The sequence below is a fragment of the Nanorana parkeri genome, unplaced genomic scaffold (assembly GCF_000935625.1).
Source record: "Nanorana parkeri isolate BGI_ZX_2015 unplaced genomic scaffold, ASM93562v1 scaffold483, whole genome shotgun sequence".
NCBI classification, from domain to species: domain Eukaryota; kingdom Metazoa; phylum Chordata; class Amphibia; order Anura; family Dicroglossidae; genus Nanorana; species Nanorana parkeri.
In genome coordinates this window covers 366768-387719 of record NW_017306751.1, presented here as the reverse complement: position 1 = coordinate 387719, position 20952 = coordinate 366768, and the positions used below count along the sequence as shown (strand labels likewise).

At 41.3% G+C, this 20952-nt stretch overlaps 1 protein-coding gene across 1 annotated transcript in view; it reads left to right on the top strand.

Moving 5' to 3' along the window:
• Nucleotides 1-20952, top strand: part of UBE3D (ubiquitin protein ligase E3D) — a 127865-nt gene that overhangs the window by 20267 nt on the left and 86646 nt on the right. Inside the window, exon 3 of the mRNA XM_018560866.1 lies at nucleotides 6435-6525. Coding sequence (XP_018416368.1) covers nucleotides 6435-6525 — 91 coding nt within the window. The remainder of the gene's footprint in view (nucleotides 1-6434; nucleotides 6526-20952) is intronic.

The window sequence follows — 20952 nt, the reverse complement described above, 5'->3', positions numbered from 1 at the left end:
GATATGTTTACCATGTCCACAATCATGAATGAACAGGAAGTGATGTAGAGAACTTCCCATTCATTCATAATTGGGGACACAATGAACATACCATGTCCTCAATTATTTACAAGCAGTCAGCGATCAGCTGATCGCTGACTGCTTGTACGCCTCTCTCCATTCTGACTCGCTGTCACAGGAGGCTGAGCCGTGCGGTGCTGGAGGAATGCAGCTGACTCCTCCCCCGTACTGCAGGCCCGGCCTCCTGTGACAGCTCATCCTGATCTGTCACAGGAGGCCGAGCGGGGCGGTGTTGGAGGAGAGCTCGGCCTCCTGTGACATCGCCTTTTGCAGCTCTCTCCTCCCCCACACCGCTTTCCATCCTGATCTGTCACAGGAGGACGAGCAGGGCGGTGTGAGAGGAGAGCTCGGTCTCCTGTGACACACTGCTCACAGCGCTCTCCTCCGCGCTGGATGCTGCTGTGTGTCAGAGGGGACACAGAGCAGCACCCAGTGAGGAGAAGATAAATTATGGATGCACGGCAATTTCAGCCAAAAGATGGTACTTTCTGCATTTTGCCCAAAGTGCCATTTTCGACCTATATTTTTCAGCGGCCAAAATTTTCGGTGCATCCCTACTTGTAAGATGTCCTAAAAATAGGAGAGGAAGAACATTTTGCACACTCTTAACTGTGTTAATTTTGTAAGACCTAAGCTGACCATACTTCAGTAACATTTCTTTAAAAAACAATTCTTTTTTGCAACAATCAATTTTCTAATAGTTAACAGGGTCAAGTTGACAATCGTTGATGAAAAAAATTGAAGAAGGATGGAATTTTTTTCTCGAACAACTAAAACTGAAACAGTGAATGTCGTTTTCGTTCGGGAAACTCTTTTCATTCCAAGGTTGCAATTTTGTTTCATTTTAACGTTCAAACGCCATTTGTCGAGTCACTGATGGCATTATTAAATCTTCGAGAATTTCTAATGAACGTTGAACATGGACAGTTTTTGGAGACTAGCTGCAAACCTGACAAATCTGACAGCAGTGGCTCATTGCAAAACAAAAACAAAAAAAGTCAAGGTCACCATGAAATAATTCAGTTTGAAATTACCAGTTAAAAGATTGCTGTTTGCATGGTAAGTCAGAAATAATTCTTATACACTACTTCTGCTTGTACTAACATTCCTACTTTTCCTGAAGACTAGAATAAAATGATCCTCTCCTCGACAATACACTAAGGCATTGCAGTGTTTTCCAAATGTATGAGTACTATTATGATCATGTGCCTTGGGAAGATCTCAGCACCAAAGTCATCAATAATAATATGTTTAATTAACTCCCCTCATTCCTGTGTATACATATGGCTCTTGTGCAGATTATTAATAGCCCAGCGGGGAAAGTTACTAAACATGCTCTGCAATATCAGTGTTCATATTTTAAAGCAATTTTTGCAAATGTTTTGCCCAGTTGACTTATCCTTGAGATAATTTCTTAGAAAGAATGTTATCTGAATTTCTGAGAAGGCCCTGAAATTATTTTAGTTTACCATGCATTATTTCATTAAAAAACACATGCAAGCCTTAGCTGAGTTCAGGATCCTCAAAGAAAGAGTACAACAGGTTCAGAATATACACAGAAAAATATAATATTTAGTCTGTAGGCAAGCAGCTCCCACAAGGTAGGTTCTATATTCTGTTTTGTTTTATTTTCCATCATGGAACACTCAAAGGAAACCTGTACAAAGAAAGGAATGTGAAGGCTGCCATTCCTCAACTCCTGAAAAATAGTTGCCTGGCATTCTTTATGGAGGGACGTATGGTTAAGCCAGAAAGTAATATACAGTTTCATGACCTACTGAAATTTATATTGAAGTTAAACATTCTTGTACATAAAGAGATTTGATTAAGACCTCATCAATATGCAAAGATATCCCTGGCAATTACAACCAGAATGATTCTCTTTTGGCATATGTGTCTGCTTTTCTCTGGGCATAAGGGAGTTAGGTGAATCCCAGCATTTTAAGGATGTGGTTATTTCCTGCAAGTATTGCAGATCATATGGGTGTCATCATTCTCTGTATGATTTAGAGCATGGAGGTATAGAGGAGGGAGGGGAATTAAAGAGACAGATTGATTTTTTTTTCTTTCTACAGCTTAGTAGCTGTTAAAGAAGAACTCCCAGCATATGAAAAATTAACCCTTACAGTGGGGCTACCCCCCGCACTTCAAGGGTTAGGTGCTTGTTTTGTCTAGGGAGCTAAAATAGCAAAGATATACTAACCCGAACCTTGTTTCCAGCTAGTTGCTAGACTGGTCCATGCAGCCTTGCTCCCCTTCCGCTCCGGCAGTCTAAGGTCCCGTGAGTCACTACATCTAATAGACCTGTTTTAGACCTGAGGCATATGGCATGCAAGGCTGCAGGGACTGCTATAGCAGCCAGCTGGTATTGAGGTTCGGGTCAGTATATCTTTATTATTTTAGCTTAACCCTTGCAGTGGGTAGTTAAGATTTGATATGCCTGGAGCTCTTCTTTAAAGCTTTGGGGATTTAGAAACCAGCAATTGTTTTCAGTGAGGGTAATGTGTAAAAAGAAATGCAGTGGGATTGTAAGGGTGCAGTTTAGATGTAAGCATTTCTTCTCGGAGTTCTTCTTTTAAACAAGTATCGGTATACAGCCAGTGAAGTCAGGAGGAAGAAAGATCTCCTGATACATCAAGGGTGGACAAATTTACATGAAATCCAGGAGCTTACAGGAAGTTGTTTAGAAGTCAGCTCTATTGACCACTATTAAAAACTTCAAAAATTAGGCACCAACTGTAATGTTTAAGGAGCAACGGCTTCTGGGATTCGTCCAGCCATAGGATACATGTGTTCCAGGTCAGTGACTCAATGTGTTGAAGCTAGATGGCCAGCTTGATGACAAGCTGACATCTAGCATTTTCAGAAGGCAAAATCAGTGCCCACTAATGCTTCTCATTACAAGTTTCCATTAAGGGTCCATTCACACCCAGTTGGAGCTGCGCTGGCCGTTGTTTCCAGCACAGCCCCAACACAAGATAAGGCAATTTGCTTTGACACGGATGGTGCCCATTCAAACCATTATGTTGCGGTAGGAACACGGTGATGTGCGCTGAAGAAAAAAAAAGGCATGCCTTACTTTGTTTTAATGCAGCAGGCTGCTACACAGCACAGCCTCCTTACACCCCACTGTGCTCGTATAACTGAATGAAATGTCGCTTGTGACATTTAAAAGACCTAACAACAACAAAAAAAGAAAACTGTGTGATGCGCCGAGATCATAACTTTGGCACCGTGCCAGGGCACCACACACCAGACGCTCCCATGATGGACTACAATCTCACAATTAGTTTACTAATTTGTATTGCAATTGTAGTTCAGGGGTAGGCAACCTCCGCACTCCAGTTTGTGGGGAAACTACGAAGCCCATGAGGCATTGCAATCTACAGACATGACTCCCAGAGGCAGATGCATAATGGGATTTGAAGTTTCACCACAGCTGGAGTGCCAAGGTTGCCTACCCATGTTGTAGTCCAACAAAGAAGCGAGCTTGGTGCAGTGGCTACATTACAACACACAGGGACCATGGGGAAGAAATGTAGCCACCCTCCAGAAGGAAGGACACTGTCAGCACCAATTCAGAGATTATTTGAGGATCTACAGCTGAGTGATACACAAATAAGTTACATTTTTGTAAATAGTTAAAGTACATGAATGCACTTTTAGGATTTAACCACTGAGTTTAGTAACATTTTACATTTTAAATTTGGCCAATGCACATCCTTAAAGTTGTAAACTATGGGCATGATTAAAAAAGCAACATATATGATAGTCTGTCGCTGTCATTAGCACAGCAGTGCTAATGACAACTGTCCCTTCAGTAATAGTTTTATTACCTCCTTCATCCAGCCAGTTAAGTCTGTTATTTTTGAACTTCCTTTAGCAGATCAAGCTGTCCAGAAGTAGTGAACAAAAGGGAACAGAGCGCCAACTCCGTGTGTAAAATTGTTTATTAGGATAACTAAAACAAGGGATATATGTACTCTCAAGCAAACGTTTTCATCACGCTTTAACAACAAACAAGAGGCCACACTGTCTGGTAACCCAACATGGTATCGCCCCGACTTTGTAACACGATAGCCAAGAGTTAAAAAAAACGTTTTGTCCAGAAGTAGTGTTAGTTGGAAGGTTCAGACAAACCATTTAACACTGGCAGGGGTAATTACAATGGTCATTTTTAATCTATTTATGTAAAACTTTTATCACAAAAGGAAAAAAAAAACTGCTGCTGTAATCTGAATTTGGGCTTTCATTTGGTATTTAGTGTATATACCGTCCATCCATCTAACACTATCTTCTCCACACATTGACAATGCTGCTAAGGGTGGCTCTGTTGTTTTCCCTAGGTACAGTGGAGAAGTGAGTGTAGCCACCGTATGACAGGAAATGTATTATCGGACTGAGCACAGGTTAAAATTAAAGCCTTAAAAATAATGTAGCTACCTCCTCTAGGGACTGGCAAGCTGCAATATATAATTTTTTTGTTTTTGGGTTTAGATATGCTATAAATTCAAGGCTAGCTCTTTTAAAGCTTAAGTATTGGGACATTAATATGGCATATAATGTACAATAGGTCAGCATATTCCGTAATAATGTGTTCAGAATGAAAGGCTTGCTCTGGTTGTAATGCTTGGCCAGCTGAGGGCACTGTTTCCTTGTGTAATCTCACGTTGGTTGTAGCTTTTTTCCTCTTCTTCTAATTCAGGAGTGCTCCAGCAGCAAAGAAAATCAATCATTTTCCCAACCTACAGTTCTTCTAATGAGCATCACAGAGAGAAAGGTGCTATTGAACAACTGCTTCCGACACTATCTTAGCTGAAAATAATATGAGTCCCTTTGGCCCTTTTATACTTGCAAAAGAATTGTAGAGTTCTTAAAACTTATTGGCCTCCGTTTGATTTTGTGCCTGCTGCTACAGCATGTGATTCAGGTTGAGGTCTCCTGCTTCAGCAGTGACATGAATGCAGTGATAGGAGGTGTAGAGGGGACACACTTGGGTATCCAGAGGCACACGTGTACTTTCATATCTGCTGTACGTTCTTCAGATTTATTGTGTCCCGTCTTTACTTTGGCTAATTGGATTGAAAAAATGTTCTCAGCTCAACCTTTTACCTTATTGAGCGACACGCCTTTCCTTTTTTAGAGACTTTGTTGCATCCGATAAAAAGGAACAAAGAAGTTCTTATAAAATAGCACAGATAATGTGTATGTCTGGGCAGAATGAGAAAAGAATTATACAGTACATTGCTGTACTACATGCACATTTTCCATATTTTGTCTATTTAAAAATGCTGCTAGTAGAGAAGAATACCTGTTGATCCACCAGGAATCCAGTGTGGTCCCAGCTTCATGTAGTGACCGGACAATGCTGCCTCTGCTGTGCTGAGGTCCCAAGCAGTGTTGTCAGTCTTGCCAGTTCTTTCCTGCTGTATTACAGTGCACAATAAGCACACAACAGTGGAGCTCTGTGGACATATATGCGACAGCCCGATGTTCTGTCGAGATCATCCAACTCGTGACGTCACGTCCGTTGTAGACTTCAATCGTCCAACTCGTGACGTCACGTCCGTTGTAGACTTCAACGAGGCTGCGCCTGCGCCAACCTTCACAGTTTTTGTAATCCCCGTTGGCTTCTCCAGTTGCCATAGGTGCACCTGTGCGGCTTCTAAATTGTCATCGAGTTTTTCAACTCCCGTCGTTGCCTGTGGCGTCGGGTGCCCGCGCAGGGGCACTGCCGCAGATTGTAGAGCTTGATACCTCACTTGCGTGGCTGCGCAGGCGCACTGACGGGAGTTGGAGGTCTCGACGAGTTGGAGAATTCGATAGAACACCGGCATTAAAACCCACCCACCATGCCGCTGCATATATGCGTTACACCAGCAGGAAGATCTTGAAATCCATGGTTTGGGAAAAAAAATACTTACATGCTGTATTCATACCTTCAACTTTAGGTGCCTAGGTACTTAAAGTGGACCTTGTCTGAAAATGTAAGTCCCCCATCCCCCTTAAAGGAAAAAACTCTCATTAAAGTAAAAAAAAGTAAACCAATGGAAGAAAAAAATACTTGCCTTAGACCCCAGCATCCTGAAGGCATGGGTGCCTCACTGGCGCCTTAGTGGGAGAGCTGAGAACCCAAAATTCCATATGAATGTGCATCAGCACTGTGCAGGAGCTCATTTATGGTGAGCCTGTTGTCTCTTTGCCCTGCCCTGCGTTTTGTTTTTTGGCATGTATTCCTGTTGTTTTTCTATGTGTGAAGTCATTAACTAAGCTTGTGTCTGAACAGCGGTGTAGCGTCACGTTCCTATCAGTCTGTAACTTATTTAAAGTCTCAATAAATTGTTTAACCCTTTATCGTATTTCCTATTTTACAGAAAATATTCCAATGGTTAAGGAGATGCTAAGACGTGAAGAACAATACACATTTTACTGCCAGTCATGTGGGGCCATTATTATTCATCAACAGTAAGACTATTTCAATATTCCATTCCGGTCTCAGCTGACAGTGCCTGCTATTTACTTTGTGTTTATTGTGTAAACCTAAAGTGATTTCTAGTAATCGGTGTCATGATTTTTATGGATCCAGCTGAGTAGCTACTTGCAGCTTGATCACTGTTATTTTCATACAGATGTTTCATATTTGTATTAACCTTTTCATGATCATAGGTAATTTTTGCCAAATTTAGTAGTGTCAGCTTATTTGAACTCTATAACGTAAGGCAAAATGCTGGTTTTTTTTTTAGATAGAGTGGTAAGGGGTTAGAGTCCCCGTCAGGTTCTTATTACTGCCTATGTCACCATTAGGGAGATTCTCTCTCTATTAGGCCCCATTTAGACTTGCAAATGGGGTCAAATGCTAGAAAAAAACACCCGCCAGCGCCCGGAACTGCATGTCCCGGGCGTCGGGCGATAGAAGAAAGGTGCAGTGAATGGGCTGACAAAAGCCAGGCCGCCAGGATGCAATTTGTAGTCACATTGGCGACCAGGCGCCTGGAATTTGTCGAGCCCTCTGACAGTTTTAAAGGGATCGTTTAGTGCATCTCTGTGAGCACATATTTTGAGTTATTGCAGTACTTACCCTAAAATAGTTTTTGTATTATCTATCTCAAGCATTAATCACATATTTGTAATCATAGTCCTATAAGTATGTTTGTGTATGTACTGCATAAAAATGCATGTGTGTCTTTTTTAATGACTCGGCAGTGCAGTTATATACAATGCTAACAGATGGCGTACTATGATGTGTGTCGTGATGAGCGAAAGCAAAAATAGACCTTTCCAGGAGACTGTACAGCATCTGGTATAATCCAAAGGAGAACACCCTGCACTTGTCTCTGTCATTGTCAGTTCGGCTGCTTGGACAGATAATTTAAATGTAATCCAGTTTGTAAAACTTACTCAGATATGTTGATTTATGGCCATAATGGGAGTAATTGAATCATCACTTCATTGCCATTACAGAGGAAGCCTGCCTTGCTTTGTAACACTGGGGTTTGTTTTGATTAAAGAGGATTGTACGGGAATGTACTGACAGATGTTTTGCTTGGGTAATGTATGGATAGAAATAAATAAGGATGTTGTGCTGTTAATAGAAGAATAACTGTCAGACAGAGGCTTGTACAGATAGAAAAAGGAAAGCAAGCTGTACAAAAATGAGTCTAGTGCATTCTGACTTGTTTTTCCTTTATGTGTGCATGTATACGTAAATTGTCAGAAATGTCCAGAATGGAAAGACTTTATTTCTTACATCCTGTTTATATTTTCATAGTTGTGCACATTTCTTTCTGACAGCTATTCGTTGACAGCACGACTTTAGTATAATTCTGTACATAATCCAAGCTTTTTGTGTGTGGTATCCATGTGCAGGCTTACTTTATTGTCACTGTAGGCTTCAGCCACTTCCTGCATATCAACTCCTGTTTGGTGTCTGACTTCCAAGCATGTGCCTCATATTCCACTCTGTTGTCACATTCTAACCCCTCTCCTTAATACTTTTGGGAGTTGGACATCTTTCCCCAACTCTATTGCACTCCATTGGAGTTTGTCAGCAATCTTCTCTGTACTCTGCCCCATGTTCACTCCTTTCCTCCTTTAAAGTGTATGTCGAGGCAAAAAATAAAACAAGCATTATCAGTACATCTCTACAATACATGCACATTTCCCCATATTTTATCCCTTTAACCATTTAGTTGCCAATGCTTTTTTTTGCACACATGTTATAATCCATATTTTAGGCCTGAAAATTACTTAAAACCGCCGAGAGTTATATATTTCCTGAAAAGCACAGACGCTGTAGAATAAAATGGTGGCAATTGAAAAATGTTATGTCGCATGATTTTAGCGCAACTCTATCAAACCCAAAATGTTTTTTTTAATAAAACATAAAAGATGAGGTTATGCCGAGTAAATAGATACCCAACATGCCAAGCTTAAAAATCGCGTGCGTACCCCAAATTGATTATAGCCAGCATTTTTAAAAGCCCCAACAGGTCATCAGTTTAATTGTCAGTTTACCTGCCATGAAATGCAAGAAAAAAAGCTGTATTGGTGAGAATGCTATGGATGGAGAGTTGAAGACATGAAGGGATTAACAAAACGGTCCCTGGTGTGTAATTATTCTTGTCTCTCCTTATGGCTTTATTTGTTTATCAACGCAGAAATTACAAATTGTTGGTTTAGGCCCTTTGTTGTTGCTGAATAATACTTTGTTCAAGCGAGAATTCCCTTTGCATCAATCACAATTTGGCATAAGCAAGAATCTGAATATTCACTCTTAAATTGTTCTAGTTGTGCATGCTTAATAATGAAAGAGACTTCTAGTTGTTTATAGTTGTGTCTTTATTAACTACAAGTCCTTGTTATTTTAATGCTATTACTCAGATACTAGAGACAATGGGAAGAATGTATTGTTGTATCTGTGCCAGAATTCAGGTGCAGATAACTTGGCCTGACTGAAAGTAACCTTTTTTTTTTAATGGGCAGGTGCAACTTTTGCTCCAAATGTGAAATGTTACGATTTGTGACACTTCAGCATATTGTTGCAGTTTCTGTGCCAAATTTAACACACCCGTGCACCAAATTGGTGTGAAGTTTGTGCACAATTTACCAAATTAATGTGTAGTTTGGACACATTCTTCTGCACAACCTGCACCAGCCTCAACCTGGCTACTGGTGACTTCTGTTAGAAGTAAATGTAGATGTAAATAAAGCAAAATATAAGTACAATGTTTAAGGCTGAATTAAGAGCGAAATACACAGGTGAAGTTTGTGTGCGTGGTTTTGTTTTTTTTACCCAGGTGCCACATGCCTTCAGGCGCCTATGATGGCTACTTTGCAGTTAGGTAATATATCCTGGTTTAGGACCTCCCCCAGCCTGTGAGTCGAGTGTGGAAGCACTCTGAGGAGGTCATCACTTTGCTCTCTCCTTTTGTCAAAAAGCTGCTAATATTAGATGAGCAAACAACAGAATGCAATGCAGTAGAGCCATGATTGACCTTTTTGCCAAAGTAGTATATGTTAAAATAACTTTTGAAGGGATTTCCTCTGACTGTTGTGCCTCCAGGATGGAAGGGGCAGTGATGTCACAGCCAGCCCCTTGTCAAATCAGAAAACACCTAGTATTCATTGACAAAAATACTAGGAGTTTGCTGAATGGCCTCTGTGCCGATCAGGTGACCCTCTGTGTTTTTACAGCAGAGGGGACATCACTCAGCACAGTGATAGACGGGGCCCAAAAAAATCACTGTAAACCACTGTGATAGCTGTGGCTACTACAGTCTTTTTCCAGGATGCCTGTGGTCCTAAAGGGTTAAATTATGTATGCTTACATTGTGCCAATAATCATGTTTCTGTAATAGAATTATGATTTTCTAATAGCACTCGATATTACCGTATAGTTATTGGAATATGTTCCTCCTGATGAAGCCATGGCTGTGTTAATTACTATTAAAGGGATGCCGACACTGTACCTTTCCCTATTACAACACAGGAAACCCACAAACTGATTATAATTAACCCAGCCCCCCATTCAGAATCAGTTTGGAAAAGACATGCTGCAGCAAAGTTGGTTAAAACCCTAATAATGTACATTGATCACCCAGAGAGCATTGATTTAGTTGGTTAAAACCCTAATAATGTACATTGATCACCCAGAGAGCATTGATTTTTTTCTGTTCTCTCCAAACGTGGATTTACTCTTTAATTTTGTGTAGACTCTCAAAAGCTGCAAGGTCATCAAAATGATGGATGCCCAAAAATATTGGTACTGCATATTCTGCTTTTTATCCAGCTTTCTCTGGCCTACCTTATGAACAGTGCACAATCACATAGGGGCATGCACTCATTGCACTATTCTATTTACAAAAGTGCTGACCAGAAGGGACTCACTAAAGTAATGTGTTTTTACTAATATATCGGATGGGCTTTGAAAGTTGGTAAATCAAGCAAGTGGTGGAGACGTTGGAAAATAAATCCTTGATAGCAGTGATTTTGGTTTATTACAGCTGAATGCTGTTAATATGAATTGGCAAAATAACAAATGATTATTAAGCAAAAGGTTTCCCAGTCCAGAAAATAAGCAAAATTGTATTGCCGAGACGCTTATTACTTCACATGTGCATGGTGACATTGTTAGTCTTGCAGACAGGTTTGGGAAATGCTTGTTTAATACGTTATCTCACCAGAATGAATGCAGCTGGTGTGTACTCTGCTTTCTCATCCCTTGAGGATTGTTGCCACAAGATTTGTTGCCACAAGATTTGTTGTCACAAGATTTGTTGTCACAAGATTTGTTGTCATACATTTTGCTGCTTTTTCCAGCACTGGCAAAATACACGGATATTAGAAAATCTGCTGCTTTCATTAAGATCCATTTCTCCCAACTTATTGTGTTATCAAAATTTATGAAAATGCACTTATACATTCACATTGAATTGCATGATTTTTGGTGTATATGAGTTTTTAGTATGAAAAAATTATATTTGTAGATTACAAATGTTATTTGAACCAGTCCTTGGCAGAATTGGGCAGAACTATGGCCTCCTATTTAAAAAAAATAAGTGATCCAGCAATTATACATAAGTGCGTCTGAACCTACAGTTTTTCCCTTAGTCCCCCTACAAAGTCCAGTAAATACACGCACATGAACTTTGATGGCATCCCAGTCTTAGTCCATAGGGTTCAATATTGAGTTGGCCCACCCTTTGCAGCTATAACAGCTTCAAGTCTTCTGGGAAGGCATCCACAAGGTTTAGGAGTGTGTCAATGGTAATGTTTGACCATTCTTCCAGAAGCGCATTTGTGAGGTCAGGTACTGATGTTGGACGAGAAGGCCTGGCTCGCAGTCTCCGCTCGAATTCATCCCAAAGGTGTTTTATCAGGTTGAGGTCAGGACTCTGTGCATGCCAGTCAAGTTCCTCCACCCCAAACTCCCTCATCCATGTCTTTTATGGACCTTGCTTTGTGCACTGGTGTGCAGTCATGTTTAACAGGAAGGGGCCATCCCCAAACTGTTCCCACAAAGTTGGGAGCATGAAATTGTCCAAAATGTCTTGGTATTCTGATCCCTTAAGAGTTTCCTTCACTGGAACTAAGGGGCCAAGCCCAACCCCTGAAAATCGGATTGCCAGACAGAGAAGCGTGATTTGTCACTCCAGAGAACACGTCTCCACTTCTCTAGAGTCCAGTGGTCGGCGTGCTTTACACCACTGCATCCGATGCTTTGCATTGCACTGGGTGATGTAAGACTTGGATGCAGCTGCTCGGCCATGGAAACCCATTCTATGAAGCTTTCTACGCACTGTTGTGCTAATCTGAAGGTCACACAAAGTTTGGAGGTCTGTAGCTATTGACTCTGCAGACAGTTGGCAACTTCTGTGCGCTTCTGCATGCGCTGACCCACTCTATCATTTTACGTGGCCTACCACTTAATGGCTGAGTTGCTGTTGTTCTCTGTTGCTTCCACTTTGTTATAATACCACTAACAGTTGACCGTGGAATATTTAGTAGCAAGGAAATTTCACGGATGGACTTATTGCACAGGTGGCAAGCTATGACGGTACCACGCTTGAATTCCCTGAGCTCCTGAGAGCAACCCATTCTTTCACAAATGTTTGTAGAAGCAGTCTGCATGTCTAGGTGCTTGATTTTATACACCTGTGATCATGGAGGTGATTGGAACACCTGAATCCAATGATTTGGAGAGGTGTCACAATACTTTTGGCAATGTTAATCCTGCCATTGAAGTCCACCTAATGTACCTTCTTATGATTGTGTAGCAATAATGCTGCACTGCTCTTGAATTCAGAGCAGAGTTGACACTCATGCAGGCTGTTCATTGCGTGGACGTTACAGATAAGGATGGGCTCGGGCGTGTTCGCAGCTCCACGTGCCGAGCCCGCCAGGAAGCTGGCAGCGCTACTCACAGGCACTGAGACATTTCCCGTTCTCTGCAGCTGCGGACCGGGAAAATGTCTCAGTACCTGTTATAGGCGCTGTCAGTCTGTTATTTTTCACCTTCCAGTTTGGTCCAACAGACCAAACTGTGTTCAGCAAAAGTGGCAGATAGGTTGAGACAAACCATTTAAAAGTGGTGGAGATACTTATAATGGTCAGCTTTTATTAACTTATGTAAAACCTTTATCCGAAAACAAAAAAACTGTTACTGATTAAAAGATGGAGTTAGACTTTAATTTGTAAGTCAAGTCCGTCTAAATCTGCTAGCGTTTATAGCACTACCCTCTCCATAGGCTGACAATGCTTCTCTCCAAGAGTGGCTCCATTGCTTCTCCATTGGGGGGAGCCACTCTAAGACAGGAAGAGTGTGTAACTGACTGGATCACTGTAGTGACTGCTCCAAGCTCACTCCCGTGATGGACTACAATCTCAATACAAATGAGTAAACTACACATGAGATTGTAGTCTATCACAGGAGTGGCCTTGGAGCGTCGACTACTTTACAACACACACAGGGACCATGGGGATCAAAAGTAACGACCCTCCAGAAAGGACACCAGCATGAATTTAGGGATGATTTGAGAATTTACAGCTGAGTGATACACAAATAAGGTACATTTTTGTTAATAGGTAGGGTACTTGATTTAATTTTTAAGATTTAACTTCTGAACCTCAGTGGTTTCAAGAAAAAATAAATAAATTACACTATGTACACAAATCTTATATTTTAGTTTAAAGGAGAACTATGAGGTGAGTGGTTTTCACTCACCTCATAGTTCTAGCCGACCTGTGACAATAAGACTGTCACAGGTCGGCTTATGTGCTCGTTCGCGGCACCCCCCCGTATAATAGCAATAACAATAAGTGCAAAAAAATAAATATAAATAAAAAAAAATAAATGTAACACATAAAAAAGTTAAATAAAATAAAAGTCACTAATAAAAAAAGGGGAAAAACCCCCCCAAAATGTTTAACTCCCCCACCCCCACGTTTACGCGCCTATAAACGTAAATACGCGTCCGGTGCCCCAGCGCGCAAAAATTACAATTGCGCTACACATGTTACATATCGCCGCGAACGTCGCAGTGAGAGCAATCATTTTAGGGCCATCAATCACTGATAACACTAAACTGATGAGCGGTAACAGCTTTTAAAGCGTCGCCTAGGGCCAATTTTGGGTATTATCGTTTTTTGAGGTTTCGCGCGCGCACGCAATTTTAAGGCTTGACATGTTTAGTGTCTTTTTACCCGACGTGACCCCATCTTTTATATTTTACCAAAAAATTGGGTAATAATAAATGTTTTATCATTTAATATAGGGGAAACTGTTTTTTTTTTTAAATTTCGGTAATTTTTCCTTAATATAGTAAAAAAATAAAACCCCCAGTGGTGAATAAATACCACCAAAAGAAAGCTCTATCTGTCCCCAAAAAAGGGTATAAAATTCATTTCAGTACAGCGCTGCATGACGGAATAAATGTCAGTTAAAGTACCGCAGCGCTGAATACTGAAAAATGGCCTGGATGGGAAGGGGGTTTAACACCGCGGATGTCAACTGGTTAATTTACGAGGCTTGCAAATCACCTAGTTATTAGATTTGGTACTTATTTAGATTGTCATACAGAAGCCTTCAGTTTTACTTTACTGCTTTCAGGGTAACTTTACATTTTATTTAGCATGCATATGACTTTAGTTACCTTTTAACAGGTCTGTGTTTTTCTGTGGAACTGCTTGTTTGTCAATTCAACTACTTAAAGTTTTCATAGGAAGCTAGTCTGTCTATTTTACTGTTTTACAAAACCTTCTGTTATTGAAACTTGTACAGACAGCTTCAATTAAGATTAGAGTCATTATCTGTCGATCTCAAACTGCCTTGTTTTAGGCCTGCCATCACTCTGCTGTCACCACTGTGAGGTATAATGTTGGTAGCAGAGCTTTACAGCACAACGCAGATGGCCAAATAACCTGTGATCTTTGAGGTGTAGAGCATAGACTTACAACTTATGCTAGAGCTTTATTTTATATATTGTTTATGTGTAAAGGATATTTATTTCAAAGAGGACATCTCTTACAAAGTTCTTTTTAAATTCATATTAAAAATGTTTTAATTCTACCTTCATCGCTTACATGTTCTTTCTATCTAGCTTTAAAAATATACTATGTGTAATGTATTTAAACTGGAGTTTCAGGGTTTTTTTTTAAAGAGATGCAATGAGAAATAAACATTTGCAGTAGTTGGATTTTCTACATTTTTGTTGCATACATTTGCAAATACACGTGAAGCCATACTGCCACATGAAGACATCTCTGTAAATTGTAGTCCCTAACGCAAAGCTATCTTGGTTCCTTATTAAGGCACATACTGTGTATAGCAATGCATACATGAGAGCAATTTACTCTAGTTTGGGGTTCACAGGAAATGTGATCTTCTGCATATGTCGTAGGGTAGCAGTAGAAGTCACCATAGGCCGCACTGTACAGTACTGTAGAAGAAGCCGCAATGCCGCTCATGCTCCTACGTCTGAACTGCGCGCTGCACGGTCGCAAGTCCGAATTCCGTCGTAAGTCTGAAAACATACCCCCGGTCGTAAGTCCGAGCAGTCGGTAAACAGGTAGGTCGTTAAACGAGGAATGTCTGTACTTGTAACCTCTTCTAATGTTTATCTCTTCACCTTCAGGCGGAAAACATCATAGCCGTTTCACATGCACCCATGCAGAATATTTAAATATTGTTTATCTCATTCTTTTATTGTATTTCCTTATGTGAAATACAGCCCACTCTTTTCCTGCCTGTGCATCTCTTCTGAGTCTATACGGATCTTTACCGTGCAGTTGCAGTCAGGTTAGTGGTCTTTCCAGCAGTCATCAATGTACACAGCGGGACGTTTTTAAATATGTTCTACTCCAACCAACATCATTTGAAGAAGAGCGCAGAAAGAAAGGGATATACTGAGAAAATTAAAACGTATACAAAGAACATATCAGTAAAACAAAAGTAAAATAGAATGGCAAGTATTTATTTATTAAATGTTTCTGTTTTTATAGAACATTTTTGGTGCTTCATTAATGTTATGTCCCAGTGAAATTGGAAGATTAAACACGGAGATGCACACAGCGTACCTACTGATTTCTTTTATCCAGAAATTGCTATACCGCCGCACCTCCTTTTAGCAGATGTTGTCCTGGAAAACACCTGCTGGTGATGCTGGAACACACGCCCTTCCTGCCTCTCACAAGTATCTCTCTGATAAGTAGGATGTAAAAAACACCAGTGCTAAGACATCCTTTACAGCCATCAAGCAGCTTTATTTTTGTTGGCCTTTTTTTAAAAAATGTTATGACCAATCTGCTGACCAGTGAGAAAATTTCTGTTCGAGGATAAATAGCCTAGGTTTATGGACATATGTGTTGAGTGGAACCAGTGTGAGATATGCATCATGTAAAATTTCATTTTACATGATGCATTTTACCACAGGCCACTGCATATCACACCCACATTGTGGTGTGAACAGGGCACATAAAAACAATTGTTTTGGCTGGCATTGATCCGATGTGGAAAAACGCAAGTCAGCCCTTATAGTTTGAATGGACCCTTAGTGTACAATGGCATTTTACATAGTCAGGTTGAAAAAGGGCACATGTCCATCGAGAGATATATATATATATATATGAGAGGAAAGCCCTAAACAGAACGCTGTGCCCACAATTACCCACTGTTGATTTGAAATCTTTGTTTATTGTTTAAGCTTGTAAACTATTGTAATATAGTTTCTGCTGCTTCTGTTACATAGTTTCATATAGTCTGACAAATAGCAGACTTACTCCATCTCAGATTAAGTTTATGGTTTAATGCACACAAGAATAAAATGTAAGCAATGGCTAACAAGTGAGATTTATTACCGTTTTTCCACTGTATTATTTGAGCACATCACTATTCCTAATGTAATCCATTGAAGAAGATATACGTCATGTGCATTATAGAACAATTATACTTTAGTTTGTAGCATAGGCTCTGCAACATGTGTCATCCAGTTCTCCTTTAGCACTTTTTCAGTTATTTATCGCTTGAATCTGTAAATCTCTGTCACCAGATGTGACTTTTGGATTCTTGTGTAATTACAAATTGAAAATGTAGGGCTGTAGATTAAATGACTGGAATTTTTATGCATAGTCATAACTCTCAGACACTCTGTGCGTCCATATTTCTGCCTTCTTAAAATATAAACAGCTAGAAAAGTGAGAACTCATCAGTCAGAACATAAATTACAGCAGTGATGTATAAAAATTTGTTTGTAGTTCTTGGTTTTCGCCTAGAGTAATTGTTATAGGTCTTGTGGTGCTCACTATTTAGAAATCAAAGAGAATGGGAGTATTTCAGTGCCTTGGAGCTTTTAGGAGATTCAAGATTCTGTGAGCCAACGGTAGTTCCAGTAGTCATAGATCTATTAAGCGGTAATTAAAATCTCCCGGCAGCAAGTGGATGAAACCGGGATCCCAAATTACCTATAATTTGGCCATAGTGTCTGTGAGTTTTGCTGACAGTGGGTTGTTAATGTGTCTAATGGACTTTAGATTTGACCTCGGACAGCTTGAGTGTGTTGGACAGCCACACCTTCACGATGGTCTGTTTTGTTGCCATCAGAACATGTCTCATGAGAGGGAGTTGATATTGTATGAGTCTTTCCAGCTTTAGATTGAGAAGTGCCTAACTAGGGTTTGTGCAGATTGGGCTTTGTAGCAAAATTTGGAACATATCATAAACCCTTTTGCACAGCTCCTGAATGTTTGACCTGTCTACCATTTGTGTAAAACGGTTTCCAGTGTCTGGCATCCCCAAAAGCAGTTTGGTGAGCAGTCTGGGGTTTTGTGAGAAAGACTAGTTGTTACTAAGTACCGTCTGATCAGCACTTTGTAGTTTATTTTGGGAACAGGATTTTGTAATGTTCCAAATTTGTGGCCGCATTTCAGGTTCCAATGTTTATATTCAGGTCTGCTGTTAATTTTTGCATGTAGTTGCGAATCAGTGGTAAAGGCTTACTGAGAAGTAAATTATATAGCAAGGAGATCAGATCCGAGGTGTTGGGTCATTTCTGCTTTGCTGTTTAGAGGGTGTGAATGTCACACTGGAAGGTAAAGTTCGGACCATAAAGGCAATGAAGTGCTTAACTTGCAAATATGTAAAATGTTCTGAGTTAGGTAATTTATAAGTATCTTATAGTGTATAAAAGGTAGTTATTCTAACAAGAATCCGATGGAAGTGGGCAATTTCTAATTAAAACCAATACTTAAAGATGCCAGGGGGTTCTAGACCTGGGGAAAGGATTGTTTTTTTGAAAAAGAAGAGATGTGAGGCGATATCCGGCCTCCAAAGGATTTTATTGCTCGTTTGGGAATATATAGGGTTATTCTGTCCTTAGCCAGATAGCCAGAGCAGGTTTTCTATGCACATGGGGCTGCCTCTAGGGACATCCACAAGGTGGGTGTTTGAGCAGCCCAACCCACTGTTAGCTTTGGATCAGAAATGCGTGTATTTAGGGAGTCTTGGTCTACCTTGTTTTTAAATAAACTGCAGTACCTGCCTTTGCAGAATTCAGATTGCATGGGAGGAGATGGCAATGGGCAAAACCCAGAATAGATATACCCTGTTTCCCCGAAAATAAGACCTAGTACTATTTTTGGGAATTGCTAAAATATAAGACCTACACCGAAAATAAGACCTAGTTGTGACCATTCTCAGGGCCGGTGGTGACATAAGTGGGAACTTGAAGAGCCGCGGGAGAGAATCAGCGGTGCCAACGAAGCCGGCGCTAGAGGAAGCGAGGCGGCACCGGAGGGAGCAGAGCCACATAAGCCGATTCCGCCTCTATAGCGCCGGCTCCTGTCACAGGTGGAGTGATACCAAATGCACTCCGCCTGTGAGAAATCCATAGTGAAAGTGCGCTTCACTCATTCTGGCCAGCGATTGGTTAGCAAATTGCTCTTGGAGAGGTACAGCACCCCTGATGGCCCTGATCACCATATTTTTGTATGTGGATACATGTAGACTTTTCTACATGATTAAGTGTGGATTGTTGTACATTAAAAAAAGAAATAAGACCTACCCCGAAAATAAGACCTATTGTGTTTTTTTGAGCCAAAAAAAATATAAGACAGTGTCTTATTTTCGGGGGAAACACGGTAGTAGCTTTGATAAGTAGGTGTAACGCCCAGTGCAAGCAAAGGTTAAGGGTAGGATCTCAACTGCGAAGCCAGGTGGTGTGACCCACAAGTAGCGGGATTGATGGCTATTCAGGCTGGAACCTCTGGCGTCACTCACAGACTAATGGTGAGTTAGAGGCTCTTGCATCATACGCCGTGTGAAAACAAAGTCTCTTTAGCAGTGTTATTACTTCATAAGCAACTGCTGAGTTGGTAAAATTATATAGAATCTCAATTAAGGTGAGTGTGTGATGGGAACGGTAGTTCATACAACAGGATCACAGGCAACACTATTTGTGAACTAGTATCAACTTTAGATCAGCAATATCACAGTCTACTTCAGAACAGCAATCTCTTAGTATAGACTTCAGGTCAGCAATGTCTCAATATAAACTTCTGATCAGCAATGTCACAATATAAACTTCAGATCAGCAATGTCTCAATATAAACTTCAGTTAAGCCAATATCTCAGAGTAAAGTCATTGAGCAAAACACGTCATGAATTTGTATGGCATGAGAAATCCTGCAACCACAGAGGCAGGGTACTTGCGGTTTCTCAGAAGAGAGGTTATGCTGATAGTCCTTAGGCAAATCCAGGTCTCCTTCAGAGGTTCCTTATGGAGAAGGTCAGGCGGCCTAGAAGGGGTCCTGGTTCCAGGGAGCAGCCTCACTGTGGGTAGTAGCAGGGTGTTCGATCCTCAATAGTGGAACGCCCTGCTACCATTGAGGAAGGCTTTAAATAGCCCGAAAGTGCGGGAAAATGGGCAAGCGGTCTCTTCCGCGTTCCACGCTGGAACGCATCGACCGGCATCCTATTGAAGTGGCGTGACTACGGCCTCTTACTTCCTGGTGCCAGGCTGGCTGAAGCCACTCCCCTGTTGGACAAGGCCACACCTCCAGCCCGTCCTCAAGCTAGTGTGGAGGAGGAAGGGAGGAGCCTCCCTGTCCCTCACTAACTACCTGTCAAAAGCCGGATGCAGCGCTGCCTGTAATTAACAGGCAGCGCTTCATCCATGATGGGTTACACAGAGGGGAGGATTTCCCTGCTCTGTAACCTATTAGATGCCGATCTGAATGGAGAAAAAGCTGTCGGCTTCAAACTTGAAGCAGGCCGCTTTTTTCCCCATAATTCTAGGTGAGGCTCTGCCTCCCCTGACCGCACGCCCCTGCTATCGAGTCATCCCTGTCAGGCAACACACGCTGCTTCAGTTTGGATAGCTCCGGTACCAATGACAAGACTGGCACTTAAGGTCCACTCGGAAGACACCCAGGTTCACAGCAGGGAGAGGAGAGGCATGGGCCTTGTAGCGTGTCCTCAAATGTTTTTAGAGAACAAGATCATCCCAAAGAACAAAGGGGAACTGACAACAACAAGTCTATGGTAAGGCATGTAGCATCTAACGTTGCAGATGATGCTTGCAGTTAGACCTCAAAGTTCCTCATTCATTCCTCAGAGTCTGAGTCTGTTCATGGAGAAGCAAGCAGGGTGCACCATCCAGTGGGACTAACAGTTGAGGGGAGATCTCGGTAGAGCATGAGTGGTCCCAATCCCCAAATATCTGATGGTCATAGCCCTGGAAGTACAGGTTCTGTATGCAGCGGGCCATCTGCAGGATGCTTTGTTTAGTGCAATATTACAGAAACTTAGTGATGATATCCCTGGGGGTGTGCATCAGACCAAGGCTTGGCAGATTCGCTCAGATTTTATCTTCTCTACAGGGATATATGGGGTGGAGTAAGGCTGTGATTGTGAACTGGCGGTCTTCCAAAACTTTCGGGGATGTCTTGATATGAAGTTTGGGCCAACTCAGCTTAGAGTGGAGTGTCTGCAGTCTGCTGGCCTAGCTCTCGGATCTCCCCGGTAAGTTTGTCTATAATCTGTTTAGATGTAGCCTGCAGGGCTTTATTCATCTTATTATGCCAATCAATCCTCTGAAGCAGTTCAGGATATGCTCAAAATTTTCTTGTGGGCAAGAAAGAGCTGGTTCTGTTATCTCCCTCATCTTCCATGTGCAGGTATGGGAAAACTTTGCAGGAAGCTGGGGAGTCTAGGTTGGCCTGTGCCATTTTGGCTGCAGCTGGCTCTAAGGCCTCTTTGATGGATCTGACTCACTGTCTGGTGTTCAGTTGAGACATGGGGCAATTGCAGGGGGTATGTAGATAACCATACCGGCGGTTTTGGAGCGATAGTTAGTGTCTGGTGGGGTTTATAACTCTTATGATTTCAAAGTGGTGTGCAGC